The sequence below is a fragment of the Miscanthus floridulus genome, chromosome 7 (assembly GCF_019320115.1).
Source record: "Miscanthus floridulus cultivar M001 chromosome 7, ASM1932011v1, whole genome shotgun sequence".
NCBI lineage: Eukaryota > Viridiplantae > Streptophyta > Magnoliopsida > Poales > Poaceae > Miscanthus > Miscanthus floridulus.
Genome location: NC_089586.1, coordinates 78462182 through 78481875, shown reverse-complemented (window position 1 = coordinate 78481875; position 19694 = coordinate 78462182). Strand labels below are relative to the sequence as shown.

At 45.9% G+C, this 19694-nt stretch overlaps 1 protein-coding gene and 1 long non-coding RNA gene across 2 annotated transcripts; one reads left to right on the top strand and one right to left on the bottom strand.

Annotated features, from left to right (window-relative positions):
* Positions 1-2493: 2493 nt before the first annotated feature.
* LOC136463533 (uncharacterized) lies at positions 2494-4401 on the top strand. Its single transcript, XM_066462518.1, has 2 exons — positions 2494-3439; positions 3533-4401. Exons 1-2 carry the CDS (start codon positions 3065-3067, stop codon positions 4136-4138), a joined length of 981 nt encoding a protein of 326 aa, XP_066318615.1. The 5' UTR covers positions 2494-3064; the 3' UTR covers positions 4139-4401.
* A 1218-nt stretch (positions 4402-5619) lies between these two features.
* On the bottom strand, positions 5620-8904 carry LOC136463532 (uncharacterized). The gene is made up of 4 exons (XR_010761037.1): positions 8624-8904; positions 6885-7768; positions 6652-6737; positions 5620-6584 (listed from the first exon to the last, which is right to left on the bottom strand). It is a non-coding gene; the product is annotated as an uncharacterized lncRNA (long non-coding RNA).
* Positions 8905-19694: the final 10790 nt, after the last annotated feature.

The window sequence follows — 19694 nt, the reverse complement described above, 5'->3', positions numbered from 1 at the left end:
TATTTGCTACATTTGTTATGACATTATTCTTTATATTATTCATGTTCTTAGTTATCATGTTCATCATTTACTTTGATTATATGCTTAGTATAGCTAGATTATCTTTATGTTCAAGCATAAGTTCATATAGCGCTCGCTCTAAAGTACATGGGGTGAGTGGTCGACATTATGTAAGCATGGTGTTTATATGTTGTTTATCTATGGATGAAAACTATATTCTGGGCCATGTGGCAGATCACGAGTGTGACACTCTCGTTGAGTATTTTGTAGTCCACTCTCCAAATACAGGTGAAGAAGAATCTAGTTGCGAAGGAAGTCAGGCTCTGTTCTAGATCTTTCTTAGTAATATCCCTTATGTGCAGATATGAAGTTGATCTTAGCCATGATTATTAAGTATAATTGCACTATCATAGTATGCTTTGACTTGTAATTAAGAATGACTTAGGAATTATTTCTCTATTGTATCTACTTAACCATGCTAGTGCCATCTAAAGGAGTATTTTGAGTGTTCAATTATCATTTATCATTCATATCACATTTATCTCTTGATTTACCCCTGTTGTGAGTAGAAGATTGGTTATGGTTTATCTCTCCATCATATGTATAAGTTATCAATATATTCCCTTTGTCCATCCTTCCCTGAGGTAAAAATATAAATAATGATACCTGAATACTCCCGAGTGAAGTGCTACAATGGTATATTATCTGTGCGCTTGCAGACCCTTTCATTTACATATATTCTTCTAAGTAAGAAATGCCAACAAGCATTTCTAGCAACGATAACAAGTAGCATATTAATAAATACCAATAGTGAGCTCGTGCGATGGATCGATCTCGTTCGTAGGCAGGTGTTGTTCTTCCTCCCCTCCTCCGTAGGCATGCGCATGCTCCTTCCTCATCCACGACGGTGACGGGCGCTCCTCTTCTTTCTTATGCGCAGCGAGCCGCTCATCCCGCCTGGGTCACCCCCATCCGTGAAAATTTTGGGGACCGGGGTCATCCCACATCTCATGGAATATTCGTACAAGGGATGTCCTTGCCCCTGCTCGCCCCTCAACCAAACACCGCTCGTCCTAGGTCCATTCCGTCCCATCCCACCTCATCACTCCAACTAAACGCTACCTTAGTCGCTCATGATGACATGGAACACTTGGTCAACAACAACTTTGCGGCTATGCTTGTCAGTTGTACCATGTCACCATGAGTGAGTGACATGTCTTAGCACACACTTGACGATAATGTCCGCCAACACGTTCCCCTATCCAACCATACTAGCGGATGGCGTCAAGACATTGCTTTCCAAGAAAAAATGAGAAGCACATGACAAGAAGTTCAGTAACAAGCAAAGGTTCATAAGCCTATCTCGCAATCCACGCGACGATGAAAGGAGTGTGAAGAGGTTGCTTTGGATTGGGATTGTAGTACTTTAATAGTTAAGGAACCTAGATGTGCAATTTTATAATTTGGGACCTATATGTAAGAATCTCATGATAGTTTAGGGACCACCCATGTAATAATTATAAGCTATGGATCCATAGCTGGTTTTACCTTGGAGCGCCACGTGGCCGCCGCCGCTGCGCCTAGGGCCCCTCTCCTTCTTCGTCTTCGGTGCATCTGCCGGGAATAAGAAGGAGAGGGGACCCATCCTTTTTTCCGCAGTTTCATCTCTAGTTGTTTAGGGTTTAGTCCAAATAAATCTTCCGGCGAAATCAGATGATTTTCGGTCGGAACGAGATCGCCGTTGCAAGCGTTGATTTCACCGGTAGGCAATCAATTTGTGGCCTTTATCTCTAAGGGGAGGCATGCTTCTGGGCGCTCCCAGCGAGGACAGCTACTCCGGGTCATCGATGTCTTCGCCGATGGTCGCAGAGAAGAAATAAAGGTCCGGAGGTAATGTATTCACATCTTGGGTTATACCTGATGATACAACTACCGATATTAATTCTTTCATCGATTCAGATGCATTTTGGATTGGTTTTGAAGCGTTGGATCTTGCGGCATATCCAATATTTTGAGGTTGATCGTTGATTCATCGTAAGGACTGTACTTTAACTCTGGCGTTCGAGGAAGGTATTGGGAAATAAGACAATGAAAGAATCTAGATAGAATAATATCTAATAATTAATCTTGCAAAAAGGAGTTAGCAGTAGTGCAAAAGGAGAAAGAGACCCGGCCGGCCGGTGGATAGATTTACCGGATCGATCACACTCACGTAGCCAAAAGGCAAGTAGCAGCCAGGCAAGGCAACCGACTCCACTCCACCTTAATTCCAAAATTTCCAATCCTGTCATATGAGATGAGGCCATCATCATAGCTAGCCGCCTAGCCTCGCCGGAACGGTGGTGGTAACCCGTCCGTGACCGATCCATTCCGTTCTCTCTCAGACTATCACTGCTGCATCTGCATCCATGATGGATCCATCGTCATCCCTCGTGCTGCTGCTACTGCTACTGCTACTGCTACTGCTGGCTCTAGCAGGTAGCAGCGCGTGTAGTGCAGGCGGCGCTTCACCGAGTGGCCGCCGGCCCTAGCTATATAAAGACGCAGCAAAGATTGCCCTCCAAATCCAAACACCTACCCATCTCCATCCTACACTCCAACGGCTGCCTAGCTAGCTAGCAACCATGGCGCCAACAAGCAGGCCACACCACGCATGCACTTGAGCTGACACCTGAGAGATGGGCCGGCGCCGACCGATCGAGAGCCACTGCTTGCCTGCCTGTTGTATGGTACGCGTACATGTTCCTTCGTCCACTACACCGGCCGATCCCTCGCGTCGTCGCCGTCGTTCGTGACTAGCCTAGCCACCTAGCTAGCTAGCTTACAGCCCCGTCACTGTCACTGCCTATACTAGCTGCTCGGTTCCCTTCCCATCGAGTAAGAACAAGGTCGCCGTCGCTCCAGGCAACCCATCCATCCATCCCGCACGGTTGCACCGTCGCGCTCGCGCCATTATCTATCACAGCTAGCACTGTCTGTCGGTCCTCCACCTCCTCCTCCTTCGGAGCCAAGCCAAGCCAAGCCAAGCAAGCAAGCGAGCAGGCCCGCCGTCCGCCGATCGGCCATGAGCGTCAAGCAGACACCGTCCTCGTCCACGGCGGCCGCCTTCTACGCGACGCTGGCCCGCGGCCTCGACGACCTGGACCGGGCGCTGGCGGCGTCCTCGTCCTCGTCGGCGTTCCTGTCGCTTCCCACGCTCCGGGCCGCGCTGGCGCTGCTTCACGCCGCGCACGCGGGCCTGGCGCGCCTGGTCGCGTCGCTTCACCTCCCAGGGGGCGCGGCCTGGCTGGACGAATACATGGACGAGGCGTCCAGGCTCTGCGACGCGTGCCGCGCGCTGCGGCTCGGCGCCGCCGCCGTCGAGGGCTACGCCGGAAGCGCCGCGCAGCTCGCCTCGCTCCTCATGCAGGCGCCCTCGAGCCCCCACCTCTCGAGACAGGTAAGTAGTTATATTCTTCTTCCTCTTCTTCTCCCGAGTCCCGAGCAACGACGGAGCAAGTTGAAGTAATAGCATCCAACGCTGGCATGGCAGGTGTCGCGTGCGATCAGCGTGTGCAGGCGCGAGGCCATGGCGCTCAAGGAGGAGAACCGCGCGCTGGTGGAGACGCGCGCGGAGGCGCTGGCGCTGCGCCTCAGCGAGGGCGTCCCCGCTGACGCTAAGCTGGGCGGTTTCAACGGCTTCCGCGGCGTGCTTTGCGCCACCCGGATGCTCACCTCCTTCCTGCTCACGCTTCTCTCGTGGGGCGTGCTCCACTACTGGCCCGCCCCGAACGCGGGCGCCGCGGGGGACTGCGCCGCCTACTTCGGCGCCGCGTTCGCGTCGGCGCTGTCCCGCGCGCAGCAGCGCGCCACGGCGGAGGCCGGCAGGTCTGTGGCCGCGCCCGCGCCCGGCGGCGGCGGCGCCGGGGTGATGATGCACGAGTTCCGGCGCGCGCGGGCGGCGGTGGAGGAGGCCAAGGACGCCGTCGAGCGCGGCGGCGACGTGGCGGCGGCCGCGGCCGCGGCGGAGGTCGACCTGCGCGCGGGCGCGCTCCGGGCCGCGTGCGAGGACGTGCTGGCGCTCATTGACGACCTGTTCGACGAGGTGGTGGAGGGCAGGAAGAAGCTGCTGGACCTCTGCAGCGGCGGCGGCAACTGAACCGACTGACCAGCGCACACGAATGAGCTGCTTCTCCGTTCGCGTTGCAATGGCGAGAGGCCATGGTTCTTTACGTACTCCTTGCGTTCGTTCTTCCTTCCTCCTCGACTGTTTCTCCTTGCTTCTTCCCTCTAGATCGATCGATCTCTCTCGTGACAGTCCTCTAATCGGGCATGATGTCTTATTCATAAATGCACTAGCACAACTGAGACGTGTTTGGATCCGGCACTAAAATTTGTGTTTGATATTAATAAAAAAATAAATTACAGAATTCGTCGATACTCCACGACATGAATTTACTAAGTTTAATTAATCCATTATTAACATATGTTTACTACAGCGCTATATTATCAAATCATAGACTAATTAGGTTTAAAAGATTCGTCTTCAAATTAGTCGTAAACTATATAATTAGTTTCGTAATTAGTCTATATTTAATGTCTAAATATACGATGAAACAACAATTAAAGTTTAGGAGAAAAAACCAAACACTCCTTAATCTGAATGCAATTGCAACCAAAGAAAAGTTGGGAAACAGTGTTGTGGTAGAAGTCAGAAGATCACTCCTAGGCAAACGGGAACTGCTACTAACTGATAATCCTACTCCTAGGCTGTGATGAAGCGATTAAGGTTAGCTTTTGCTTGCATATTGACATGCCATGAAATGCTAAACAAATAGTAACCTGTGATGTGCATGACAACGAGATCACAAGTTCACATATCACAGCCGTGTAGTGTAGGGACCGAGGAATCAAGGGGACCCCAACCCCACCCCCCCCCCCCCCCCCCCCCCCCCCCCCCCACCCCCCCCTCCTTTGCACAGACTGCCTACTCACCAGCACTGTACCTTGTTTCACCGAGACGAGAGCAAGGGCAAACACAACAGGCAAAGTCAAACCTCTGTATGTTTTCATACCGTCTATCATTTAGATTGCCTCAAAATTCTAAGTTTTTTTATTTTCTCTTCGTCACATCAATTTTTAGACGTATGTATGAAGCATTAAATATAGATAAAAAAATAACTAATTACACAGTTTGTTGTAAATCACGAGACGAATCTTTTAAATCTACTTAGTCCATGATCGAACAAAGTTTATTAAATACAAATAAAACGTGCTTCGGTGTCCAGATTTTAAAAATTTTCAATCTAAACCAGGCCCAGATCGGAGGAAACAACTGCCATGCTGGAAATGAAACTTTTCGACAGCTAGCTAGCAGCAGCAGGTAGCTAGAGACGGAGATCACTCCAAGTCTAGAGCACTTTGGGCTTACGCTAAATTTTTGAAGATTTTTTGTCACATTAAATCTTTAGACGCATGCATGAAGCATTAAATGTAAATAAAAAATAAAACTAATTATACAATTTAGACGAAATCCACTAGACGAATCTTTTAAACCTAATTAGATTATGATTGACACTAATTGCTAAATAACAATGAAAACAAAAATACTATAGTATTGTTTTGCCAAAATTTTTTGTCATCTAAACTGGGTCTCGAATGGTAGTAGAGCAGGGACCTCCGCTCCCTGATCTGTTTTGTTGCACGGCAGAATCCCAACTGTGGCCTTTGTGGACTGTGGAGCACCTGCAGGTGCAAGCTCTTTTTTTTTTTTTTTTTTTTTTTTTTTGCCAACCTTGGGGCAACTGCTGCTGCTGGGCGGCCAGGACAGGTACTCCACTCGCGGTAGGAACTGGAACTGAGCAGCTGCTGTAGCCTGTAGCAGTAGAGTACAGTACCTTCACAGGGACAGGGGTAAGGCTGCCATGGAAGATCTCTGCTTCTCTCTTCTCTCCCATCCATCCATCCATCACGAGCCCATGCTTGATCTGGACTGACACTTTCTATCTGATACTCTGTGATCTCCCTCGGGTCAGTCGTCCCGTACAAAGTTGACCACCAAGTCCCCTAGAGATGAGAGAAGAAACTTGGCAGGTGCTAAAGTGTAAAAGCAGTGGCCAGTGGCCACAAGTGGACAAAGCTGCAAGGAATTCTTCTAGTACTCTCACTCTTTCATTGACCATGTGAGAGCCTGACCAGAGTTGAACTGCCTTACCCTTCTAGTAGTACTGTACCTCCGTTCTGGTTCAGGCAAAGCATACACAGGCTGTGCAATGCGGTTGGAGTCTTGGAGAGGGCATATGGCCATTCTCAGGACCAGGAGCCTCGATTCAGGCGAGGCAGCAAGCCAGCAAGGTACCTCATGAGCTGTCCATGACCCAGGGAGATGCAAGAGGAAAAGGAGGACGCTGCATCTGCACTGATGGCCTTCATGGTAGGATTGGTCGATTTGTGGTCACTCACCAGTCAGTCAGTAGTCCGTGATGGAGACTTTAGTAGCCGGAGACGACCTTAAAATGCATAATTATCACATGACACACCATTCTGTCAACAAAAGGTACCTCGTTTTCCTTGTTCCGCGTAATTCTCATCTCGAGAGGATTGGGCTGCATATTTGTTATCTCTCAGAGAAAGGACCGAGTTATATGAAGTTTTAGGGTGGGTAACTGTTACCTCTGAGCTGTGGTTGAGGAAGAAGAGGTTGGTCAGGCAGTCCGGCTGCTTGATTTCTAGGCTGATGTTGCAGTTAGGATTTGCTGCTGCAGTGAATAACCAGAAAAAAGTTAGCATCCGGAAGATCGAGTCCTCGGTACTGCAGGAAAAGCAATTCCTATGGGCGGGCAAGCCGACAAGATTTGGTAGCTGATAGTCAACAATGAGAGTGCATATTGATTACTGACTCTAACCTTTCAGTGGCGATTACAGGACGCATGTAATATGGAACAGCACAGCTGCAGCTGACAGTTCAGGCGTGTCCGAAGTGCCGAACAGCACATCCTCGTGAGAGTGTCCACCGTGTATACTGTATGTTTTCATATTCATCCTGCAGTTCTAAAATAGTGAACCCCAGCATACCACATGCTACACTTTGTTATGTACCCAATAAATAAAGTAATAAATAAACAGCTCAATGTTACTTGAGCATGTCACAGGGTAGACATGTGGTTGGGAATTGTCTTCTCCTTGGCTACAATACAATGCAACAGAATGAAGACAGCGAGTAAAACACTTAAAATCACAAGTCAAGATAAATTTCCAGGCACACCCAAATGATATTCACCGCATGGAAAACATTCCCAGTTAGGAGCAGAATTGCAGAAATATGGAATGTGACAGCACAAGTATGTGCAAACATTCATCAAGTGTCTTAGATATTGCAGTCTGGATTATGATCATGTAAGAATGTGCAAACATATACAGCATCTTGGGAGAGAAACAGAAAAATATAATTCTCTTTATGTCTGACGTGTTTACAGAAACACCAGTTCAATTTTACAAGCATTCAATCTCAGTTTAGCAAACCATGGTACACATATTAGCAACACAGGAAGTGCTACTCTGATTCACATCATCATTGGGACTTCTAGGTAACATTACAAGCAAAGTACAAACAACCTCCTCACAAGTAACACATTAGTACATTTATTGTCCAGCAACCAGCCAAAAAGAGAGCACTGAAGCAGTAATATCTTCAACATCTATTTCAAGAGTAAGGTAGCCATTTGCCTAGTGTATATGACGACAGTATTCAGTTCCCTCATAGTGCTCATATGTATATATGCGAGTCTCCCTGATCAAACGAAACATAACAAAGGTCAAAATAAAAGCATTTGTTCGCACATTCATATGGCATAAACAGCAGAAGCATTAAGCTAAGACAATAAATAACTGTCTGGTACTGTAAAGTGAAAACATGCAAGAACAGGAATACAACATCCCAGTGATACCTAACGGCATAGAAATGATTCAAGATTATTACCTTTATCTCATTGATACTGGATCACCTCGATCAGAGTATTTTAATCGCTGGTTAAATTGTATATGATCAATCAAGTGAATTTGCAGCGTAGAGTAGAGTGACCCATGTATGCTAAATTGCTAATAACAATGAGATCAACTGCACCATCAGTCTAGTGTGATCAATCACCACATATTGACCAACCTCAATAGCCCTTCCAAATTTGTCCTCACCACTCCACACACATCACATCTGTGTACTTCAGAACATAAACGGAGCATAGTAGCTTGAATGATAACAACATAAGAGTGACAATTGAAGGCCGGGCCTGGTTCTAGACAGGAATTACTGTAGTTCATAAGGAAGCATACAGTATAAAGTCATCCCTTTCCTGGTCCCTACCTCCCTGGAATTGAAGGTATCCTAATTATACTGATTACAGGCAAGTTGGCAAAACATGCAGCGCTAAACCCTGAAGCTCTAATCGGTGCGGAGTGCAGGAACCTCTGCAGACGGGTCGATACGTCCCAACAGTTGGAACATCGAAGCGATCACACCACGATGAATCCAATCCAAACCCCCTAATCGCGCCGGCGGCTGCAGCAATTCGGCATCCTCCGTAGTTCGAAACCAAGGGAGCGTGTGACACGGAAGAAGTTAATCTACAGGAGGCGGTAGGATCGGCACCTGCGAGTGGAGAATCCAGGACCCTAGGCGTAGGCTGCGGGGCGATGGTCGACGTGGGGCTCGTCGGGGAAGGAGTTGCAGCAGTAGCAGCCGCAGAAGCAGCGGCCCCAACGGCGGAAGCAGCGGCAGTAGCACCACCGCGCCCGCGCCCTCCCCGACGCCGACGCGCCACTCGAGTAGTCCATCGGAATCCAGAGAGAGGGAGGAGAGGTGCAGTCGGGCTGGAAAAGAACAACGGAACAGAGCAGAAGTCAGAAGAGCAGAACGGGATAGACTGCTGACATCTTGCTTTGGAGACAACTAGAAATGGCCCCGGGAGCATTGATCTTCCTAAAATTTACTCTCTAATAAATAAAGTCATTTAAGTATAAATCGTTTTCTATATATTTATACGTCGTACTCTACAGAGCTATATTCTCATTCTTTAATTTTGATGTAGCTAGAAATCTTATTTGAAGACTCAATTAAAGAGGTCATTGCCTCATTGGAGAGTTTTTTTCCCAAAATTTCTTTTCCAATATAAATCTCCTACAACTAAAAAGAACAAAACTAAGATAATTTTTTGGTGCGACATTTGTTCGGGGTCGCCTCGCTTCTCCCCCTATGATCCCCGCCTCCCGTCCACGCGCAAGTCGCTCTAAAAACGGAAAGCTGCAATCACCGCCCCCCACCCACCATGTGACCCGCTGGATCCCACGGGCCACCGCGGCGCGTGCCACTCCCCATCCCCGCACCATTGTCGCCCTCGCCCCTCGCGCACTTCCATGCTCGCGCCACCGTCGGCGGGTCGGCACGGTTGAGGTCGAGGCGCTTGCCATAGGCGGGAGCTCCGAGAAGGCCAATAAGGCCAACGCAAGCGAGGCAGGCCACCAGGGCGAGGGCGTCGACCACTAGGCGGGGCAAAGGCGCCTTCTAGGCCACCTCTATTCTTCCTCAAGTCGGTCGGAGCCATGGCGGCATACACCGGCGGCTGCAGCAGCCACCCAGCCCCCTGCTCTTCCTTGAGTTTGCGTCTCGGCAGATCCACCTACGGCAACGGCAGGTCAGCAGTCATCACGGCCCTTTCCCTCTCCTCCCCTCTCCTTTGGCTCGGATTTAACAAGCGAGGGTTGAATCCATGTAGGGTCAGCCAGATCCACGGTCGCCCACGGAGAAGGGTGTCGAATCTCTGTGTCCAGTGGGATCCTTTCTTCTTCCTCAGCAGGATCCGACAGACTGTCGATCCGGTGTGGTGGAGCACCGGTGCTTGTGACCATGTGATTTGTTAGGTTTGGTTTAGTTCTCATCTATAGTTCCTTGCTCATGTAATGACTTACCTGTACCGATCTTTTACTCAATAATCGTCTTTCAACTTATGTGGATTTTTGATAGAGTGGCTTCAGGTTGGATCTTTCGGTGTGATACAAAATGGCAGGCTAGATGGCCGAGCTCTCCCGCTGCGAGGTAATCACTACAGTTTTTTCCCACTGCCGTCTTAATGTTGAAACCTCAAACAATCAGTGCGCGCTGCTCCTGCTTGTGTGTTGTACTTGCCGTTGATGAGTTCGCCGATGTTGCCCAATGTCAACACATTCTTATTTCTACAATGAGTGCTTGTAATCCAATTTTGGCACCGCCATTGAAGTGAAGTAGATTGGGATGAGTTTAGGATTCATCAGCAACCACTACATTATGTTTTTTGGGGCTGCTTTCCTCGTCTACTGGGTTTCAGGCATGCCATCTTAAGGTTTTCTCCTTTTAATAATTGATCCTTTCATATAAATTGTGTTTTGATTTATGTGCTATGCTCACATATATTTACTGCTCTGTAGTTGTTGCCTACTGATAGTCTGATACAAGATTAATCTTTCACGTGCTTAGAAGTTACTTCCAGTGGCATGGCGGATTGGGCATATATTCGAACTGATGCTTAGCTTTGGGGATGATGTTGATGTGTGCCCTGCTTGCAGGAAAATGTATCCCAAATCTTAGTTGGATATGATGTCGTGCTCGGATTTTACATTCAGCTTTGCACTGTCAATTCTATGGCTTTACTCCAAGATTAACTATTTGTTCATTTGTTATCTTATCATCTTTGCTCTGATATGTGGTTTTGTGCAGTCATGAGTTGCTTGTGATCTCTTCTCGACCGTGGCGACGCCCTTCCCCCTCCCCTCCCGACAGTGGCTGCGACGCCCTTCCCCATCCCGACAGCCTTGCGTGCGTGGGTGTCGGCGACGGGCAGCCGCCCTCATGCTCTGGATCCGTGACTCTGATCCCCATCCATCCTACGGGCTCTGGATCTGTGACTCCAATCCCCATCCATCCCGCATCCCACGCCCTCCGTGTCCATCACCGTGCAGCGCGGCGGTGGCCTTCTCCCGTCTGGACCTCCTCGCGCACGATGTGGATCTCCTCCTTGCACACGATGCAAGTAACCCAGACAGGCGGCAGCCGCGGCAGGTCTCTGGATCGGTTGAAAAGCTTGGCTGCGTGGTCTTCCTCTTACTGTCTTGCTACAGTTGGTTAGATCCTTCCGATTAACTACCCGTAGTGCAAGGTGCCCAATTCAACCCCAGCTATATCTGGATCCTAACGATTTTTTTTACATTTGCTTTGAGAAAGACCTGGCAATTGCGAATTACATCGTGCACCTACCTCATCCTGATGACAATTAGAATGCAAGCATCAAATAAGTACGGTCGATTGCTTCTCCCTCACTTCTCTGATTATATTTTTGATTGATTTAAATGTGCTAGGGGCTCTGCCGCAGGCCACGGCTGGTGAAGTCATTCTGAAGTGATCCTGTCTCCGGCGACGCACGGTTCAGTTACATACCAGCTTCCTATTACACCGAGGAGGTGTGAGCTGTCTATGTTCTTATCTTCTTATGGTTGTTGGTGCTTGATTTTATCTGATTTGTTTGGGATGCGCGTGTGAGCAGGATGATGTCCTCGCTATACAACCAGATCAACCCCACTGAAGAGTCTGCGAAGGCTTGCTTAGATTCCAGTCGTGTGCAGTCCCTCCTTGCAGGATGACTCTGTCCTCCCTGTTTCCTAATTTTTAGGTATGATTATGTATGAATGTGCAATGCATGTAATTTCTTTGTATAGTTAAGACCTAGGAGTGAGGGATTTTGGAAGTGTGTAGCAAATTATTCACAAACTTTCTCCAAGGGATTAATTATTTATGTCTGAGACCATTGTGCTTTGGTGGGAAGTAGTCATGGATATTTAAACTGGAAGCTTGGAAATTGACCTTATTGTGTGCAAATAAACTGCAGAGCTTGACTTGCAGCATTTTTTTAAAAAAAAGTGCTAAAATGAGGTTCAGCTGTCATTTTTTCTCTTATCATCAAAGCAATGCTATGATTGTTCATCGTTCAGGTAAGGAAATTCTTATGAAATAAATGGTTGAGGGGGCAACAACAATTTACCACATGTGTCACCGTTAGTTTCATGATTTAGTTTTTAAAAGAAGTGTAGGTTCATCATCAAGGCACAGTTGCTTTAAGTTTTCTAGTTATTTAGTTCATAGATGGTTATAGAATGTCCTTATTTTGTCTTCTTACTATAGGGTGTTGCTTAGTGTGTGGGCTATATATATTTGTATTACATCTGTGTGAAATCTCTGAATAATGAAAATAGTCTCATTTGCTGTTGAAATAAAATTAGTGGAACTTTTCAGTCTCCTATTTCATATTAAATTGGTGCATGACAACGTAGATTGCCTAGTTTGAACATTGTACAACTCGTGGAAGAGGTAATACTGCTAGGATGGCTATGGATCACGGCGTTGGTGGTGCCGAAAATGGATGTGGACGAGCTGCACCTCCTACTCCGACATCGGAGGGAATCAGCCGAGATATGGAGATGAGTTTGGTGGTCAATCACTGTTGCATGAGTAGTTCTCTCTGAATTCTGGATTGTAACAAATTTTGGTCTGCTTTTGTTTATTTGTAGATGAGGGGGCAGTCGTCCTAGCTGCCAAGCATGCGGAAGCAATGGTCTGGAAAGCCACTGCTGTATGGAATCGGCACCCTGTTGGTCACAGCCGGCACCCCCGGCCGGCCAACAATGTATAAGTCTTGGGTAGATATTTTCCTGTATATGATATAGATTTTTGTTCTGCTTAGTTAACTCTTGTGGTCTATGAAAATGATAACTTCAAATAGTTTTGGATGTGGTTTGCGGCACTGGTGTTCTTTTGATATTTTGTGCTTTTGCTGGTGCCACTCGTGTAAGTTTTTAGTTATTAGTTGCACACTTTGTATTTCTAATGATCTTATCAATGTAGGAAAACTGATGATTTTTTAATCCCGCACTCCATAGATGCTACTATATTCCTCGTATATGTGGAGGCACAGATCATTCACCATTACATGATACCAGTGCAATCGACAGGGAGTGCATTCAGTCCGAGAACCTCAGCTCATCACTGTTATTTGTCCGGCAACAGCTACGGACAAGTGAAGCCTTGTTCATCCTATGTTTCACTGAAACATAATATACAAAGGTATACGCAACATGCACTGGAAATTATAATATTGGAATTCTTCTTCTGTCAGGTTGTACTGTTTTTCTTCAGTATAATTTTTCGAGAAAGCTAGCCATCGTCATCGCCTGCCACCATCGCCTTCGCCGTCTTGCTGTGCCCTCAAGGAGGACTGCAGACTGCCACGAGGAGCTTCCAACATCTTCTGTCTTCCACAAACGTCCACCCTATTAGTGAATCCCATCCTGCCCTAATGCGTTTCTTTATTTGTTATTGCCTCCGGTGCTTATGTGATCTGAAATCATGCCTCTTTAAGAGTCTTGATAGATACGTGCAGAGGCTATGTGATGCCTGTTGGGATCTCTAGCTAATGCAAGGCTTTGCTTCTTTTATCTCTTTATAAAATTTATTCCCTATACTTCTTGGAGCATGTAAATCCTAAAAAATTCATGGCCCTGTTTGGATTGGATTTTTGGAGGCTACACAACTCCAATAATAAATCATAAAACAAAAATTATTTCTAAGGCATCATGATAGCAACCAAAACATGATCTCATTTTGGTGGTTTGATTTGCATCACGATCTATCACCGTATACTACAGTTCAAATTTTGTTGGCACATGGCAACACACGGGCATCAAATTTGCGGTCATGTATGCTAACAAATTAACAATGTAGGTGTTGTAGTTATTTCAGATGCATCACATGACGTCATCAAGATAATAGGAGAGAGGCATAGAGCACGCGGACAACTTTAAATCTTTAGTTGCTTGCCGATCTCCATAGAATAATAGTATATTATGTTTAGACTGATTAATGTCATCCTGTATATTTTTCATGATTTTGGCTTCTCAGTTGCCGAGATGGGTTCTAGCTGTCGATCGATCAAAAGAAAGAGGGTGTATGCTGACCCGTCGCCTGCAATCACCGATACACACATCTACATGTAACTACGTTACATTTATCTTGTAATTGATCGAGGCAATCATTTTCTGTCAACGTAGGTTTACTCGTGTGTTTTATCATTTTGATTGACACGGACAGGATTGTAGATGGGTTGAATTCCATGAAGTGGGAATGGAACACATATCTTCCATATGGGATGCGAGTGCCATGGTTTTTTGGAAAGGCAATGTACGACATCACCATGGTGATACATATTTGCATGTAATTTTAAAGGATGAGCAGGTGCATTTTGAGCTCATCTTTTTGGACCATGTCTAATTTTTTTTTCTACGGACCATGGTTATCTATCTATTGGATCTAATGTTCTTACATGGAACCAAAATGAAAGCGGTTGCGTACAGCGACCAAACCATGAGGTTTGACCGTTTGCTTCGTATAGGAGAATGTTATGACTTCATGAGAGTTGGCTTTGCGCCTACTCATGTTGGTCCTTTGGGCTACATCTTCCATTTATGTGCCGACTACTTTGTGGTTCTATCTCCATAAAGTATGGCTAATGCACCACTGAGAGAGCTATGGATTTGTCAGTGTCCTCATACCTTTATGGAATTCGAGGATGTATACACTCAAGCTGAGTACTTTTTTGCAGGTATATCTCATACGCCTATATTTAAAAATACATAGTTAACTGTCCATGCTCCTATTCCATCAATAACTATCGTTTGTGTTTGTAGATGTCATTGGTATAGTTGTGCATGTGTCTAATATTCGAGGAAGGGATGACATGTGGATGCGTCCGTACAGATATGTGGTGTTGATGAATAAAAGATACTTAGATTGAAAATTTTATCATTGCTCGATGCTATCAATTTTTTATTGTTCGATGCTAATCAATTTTATAACTCGTAGATACCACTGCATCATAATAACCGTCAAGTATACACACATATGCCGTCACTTATCGGAATGGTGGCAAGCGGCATCAGAGTTGCACATTTTAGCTAGTCTCCATGTACAAATGAATAGAAAGAGAGGTATTGTATCACTAATGTCCTCATATGTATTGACTAAATAAAGTATCAGTTATTACATTTTTTTTGCTCATGCATGTTAGACGGAGTGACCACTACTGACGATTTCAGCGAATTGGTATTCAGTCCTATTTGTAATCAGGCACATGATTTCCAAAGTGAGGTTCTTTTGAGGCAATTCATTTATTTAATTTATTGACTACAACACTGACCCAAAAGTTTTTTATTTGTTTATAGGCCTACGCAATTGTCTGCTTGTTGATGAAGCCAGATGTCGCCGAGTTCAAGAATTTGCTAAGGACACTGTGTCGCAGTCTCATAGATTTAGAGAACTAAATAATATTGAAATTATTTACACGCTTGTGACATGCACTTTGAATAGACGATGGACATGAATTTAGTTTAATATAATAGTCATTTTGTGCATTTTCATTGGTCAAACAGATTCAAAATATGTGGATTGAGCAATGTTTGTCGACATATCGACAGGCACTAATATTGACATATATACTCGAGCCTGTGTACAGGATGGTATGGAGATACGGCGGAACTTATTCGTGGATTTATTGACGCACGAAAGAAATGGATATCGGAGATTTCTTCCTGCCAATATAAAACATTATCTTAGGCGCATCACGGAAAGTTCTATAAAGTAGAGTTTATAAGCCTGTGACGTCGCGCTCTCCGTGACTGTTAATTTCACTAACTATGCTTGTTGGATTAACTGTCACTTTAACGTTGTTATTTAATTTTTACAGCATTGTTATCTTATCGTGCGATCCGTGTGTTTTTAGTACAAATTGTTAGCAATCTCGTAGCAACGCACGGACACGCTACCTAGTTAAAGATATAAAGGCTCCGTTCGGCTGGCAGAATTTTGGCTGAAACTGGCTAAAAAATATTATTCTGGTTGAATTGTTATTAGAGAAAAACACTGTTCCGGCTGAAAAACAAGCCGAATATGGACTAAGCCGAACGGGGTCAGTCGATTGGAGTTGCTTTTATTTAGTTTTTGTTAGAGTAATTCTAAGATACGCTTTCTTCCTAATTTATAGGAATATTGATTTTGGTGAAAAATATCCTCCAACATCATCTTTTAATTGGATCACAATCTCTTTAGTTAGATGCCAAATATAGACATTCTCTGTTCTAGATTTCTCACTAGCAAAAATAGAAAAGCAATGATGCTCTCTAGAGTATGCAAGGTACATAAAAGCTATTGGAGGGTACACAAATATAGAAAATGACTTTTACTCAAATGGCTTCCCAAATAATAATTTAGTTAGAGAGTAAATTTTAGAAAGACTCTTAAAGATGCTCTTAGCACCATAAAATCATTCAAGTTTTGTATTTGTTTTACAAACATTAGATGTTGAAGGAGTATTGGTGACAAGTTGTTATGTTCGGCAAAGTCTATAGACGCCGTAGTGGCTAGTGAAAGGATCAAGATACCCAAGAGGGGGGTGAATTAGGCTAATTCTAAATTTTCTTACGATAATCAAATCCTACGGTTAGCCCAATTAACCCCTTGTGCCTAGAAAAGTGTTTCTATTGATCTAACGCACAACGGACTTGCAACCTATGTTCCAAACTTACTCTAGCATGGTAATTCTATGAATGTAAGAATAAGTATTGAATTGCTCAAAGTAAATGTTCAAAGTAAATGGAGAGAGAGGAACGCGGCGATGTTTTGTCGAGGTATCGGAGAGTCGCCACTCCCCACTAGTCCTCGTTAGAGCACCCGCGCAAGGGTGTAGCTCCCCCTTGATCCGTGCAAGGATCAAGTGCTCTCTACGGGTTGATTCTTCGACACTCCGTCGCGGCAAATCACCCAAAGCCGCTCAAAACTTGAGTTGGGTCACCCACAAGCTCCGCCGGGTGATCACCAAGCTCCCAATCACCACCAAGCCGTCTAGGTGATGGCGATCACCAAGAGTAACAAGCACGAACTCTCACTTGACCACGCGAAGCCTAATGAGAAGATGGATGCACACTTTGCTACTCTTGATTCACTAATGAGGCTACTCTCTTGGATTCTCAAATCTCAATCACCTCACTAGGACCTTGCTCTTCTTGGCACTCACAAACGTGTTTCTCAGCTGTTGGAATGAGCAAAAGTAACTCCACACATGAGTGGAGCTTCTATTTATAAGGCAGCCTGAAAAACAAACCGTTATGAGCTTCTGCGGGGTGACCGGACGCTCCGGTCAGTTCAACCCGCATTCCAGTGATTATGTGTTGATCGGACGCTGGCAGGGTTCGGTCACCACTGACCGGATGCGTCCGGTCGCATTAACCCTCACTGGAACCATACTGTACTCGACCGGACGCTGAACCTCTAGGGTCCAGTCAGTACAGACCGGACGCGTCCGGTCACAGATTCCCTTCTCTGGAACCTTACTGGAGTCGACCGGACACTGCCTCTCAGCATCCGGTCACTTGACCTCTCCAGCGTTTGGTCATACCGAACGCAAACTCTTGATCAAATGAACTGATCGGACCCTACGGCCAGCGTCCGGTCGCACCGGAGCCAACGTTCGGTCAGCATTTGACCCTCCATTCACTTCCAACTCTTGAACATATGTGAATGAAGTTTGCTCCATAGGATCATAGGGCTATTGTGGAGCTACCTAGTGCTAGTTTTAAGAAGTGTGCACCACACCTAACTCATTAGACTCACCTAGGTCAAGCTACCCATCCATACCCCCCTTAATAGTATGGCCAAAGGAAAAAACAAAGTCCTAAACTACTCTAAGTGTCACTCCAACTCCAATCGACACTTAGAACTAGTCATCCTTAACCTTGTCGTCCATCCTTTGAAAACCAAAACGATTTCCATCGTAGGGGCATGACCACCTCGATTGCCCAATCGATCTCCATTACCATGACCTAACTTAATTGCCTCTGCAAAACACACGTTAGTCATAGTAATCTTGTATTGTCATTAATCACCGAAACCCAACTAGGGGCCTAGATGCTTTCAATCTCCCCCTTTTTGGTGATTGATGACAATACCACCTTGAGTATGTGAAAGAGTGAGGTTTTTGACAGGCTTGGTTCATATAAGCTTTTGTTAATAAAAACAAAAGAATTAGGCAAGCTTATATGACCCAAGCCAACACAATGTACTCAAAGGATATGAATTAAGCATGAGTACAAGTAACAAAGCTCATTTGCACCGGAGTATAAATGCAGAAGCAAAGGCAAATGAGCATTGCACAAGTGATATATGACATAAAGGAATTCAAAGTAGAGAGCACACATGTCATAAATCACAATCACGTAGATATCACTATCACATAGATATAATAATATGCATGAAAGTAACACATAAATGCATAATAGTAATAGTGTATCACACAAATAAAACTCCAAATGTATATAATAAGCTAATAATAGATAACTAGTTCCTCCTAAATGTCGCTCCCCCTGAGTCTACATACTCGAACCCTCTCCCCCTTTGGCGTCAAACACCAAAACATAAGGGTCGGTCGGCGGGGCTGCAGCGGATGAGCCGGGCGTTAAAGTACGTGGAGCAAGATGAAACTGGGCGCCATCATCATCTGACCCTGAGCTCTGTACTGACTGACCCTCTGTGGCTGGAAGTGTCTCTGAAGCGATCTAGGTCTGAGCTTGGGTAGGTGCAGCCTGTGTTGCTGCTGGTATGTCTGTCGTAGGATCTGAAGAGGTGACAGACGATGGGAGCCTCTGAGTAGTCACGGCGATAGGGGCTGCTGTAGAAGGACCGGCGGTATGCATATGAGGCGGTGTGGGCATGCCGATCAACTCGCTGAAGGATGCTCTAAGACTCCTAGAGACTGATGTGTCAGGCACAAATAGCGAGGATGACTGATCTGGTGAGAAGCCCGTATGATATGGTGTGAACTGCGGGGCAACGACTGGAGAGGACAACCACTGGGACACCTAAACTGTGGGTGAAGCAAACGGAGCTGGAGGCTGTCCCTAACTCTAAAGCCCACTGGGCTATACTGCTGGAGTCATCGTAGTGGTGGTAGGCTGAGCAAGCTGGGGCGAAGGTTGTGTCTGTGGGGCCCCAAGTGCTGTTACTACATGCTGCATAAATCCCATAAGCTACTGTTGCATGAGTAACTACTGCTAATGCATCTGCTGCTGCTGCTGCTGAAGGATCTGCTGCTATCACTGGAACTCGTCCTGACGAACCTGAAACTGTGCAAAGTTGGCAGCTGTCTCCTGAGCCTGTCGTGCCTGATCCTGCTGCATCCACTCAAGAATAGCAATCAAAGCGGGGTCCGTCTGTGGTGCAGGTGGAGCTAAGCTGGAACTGCCGGCCTCTACATCATGTCTGCGTGGAGGCATATGAGGAATTGGCAGATAGTCGTCATCCGAGCTGTTGCTAGACTCTGTCACCTCCTGCTGTGCCTCAAGCTGCTCCTCCTCAGTAGTGGCTATGCCTCTGATGATCTCGTCCTGCTGAGCTACTGACTTTGGAACATCTAGACGATGGCTAGGCTGAGTGGGTGCCTGTGGTGTGCTGTGCCTAATCCTCTATGCCATGTTATAAGCTGGAAACTTTGTGGTGGCACCTTTGTACTTGGCAACCATCTCTAGGGTCCTAACCTGTATAGCCTTAAGCATCAAGAAAGTGATCCAATGTGCATATGGGAGCTACCTGCGAC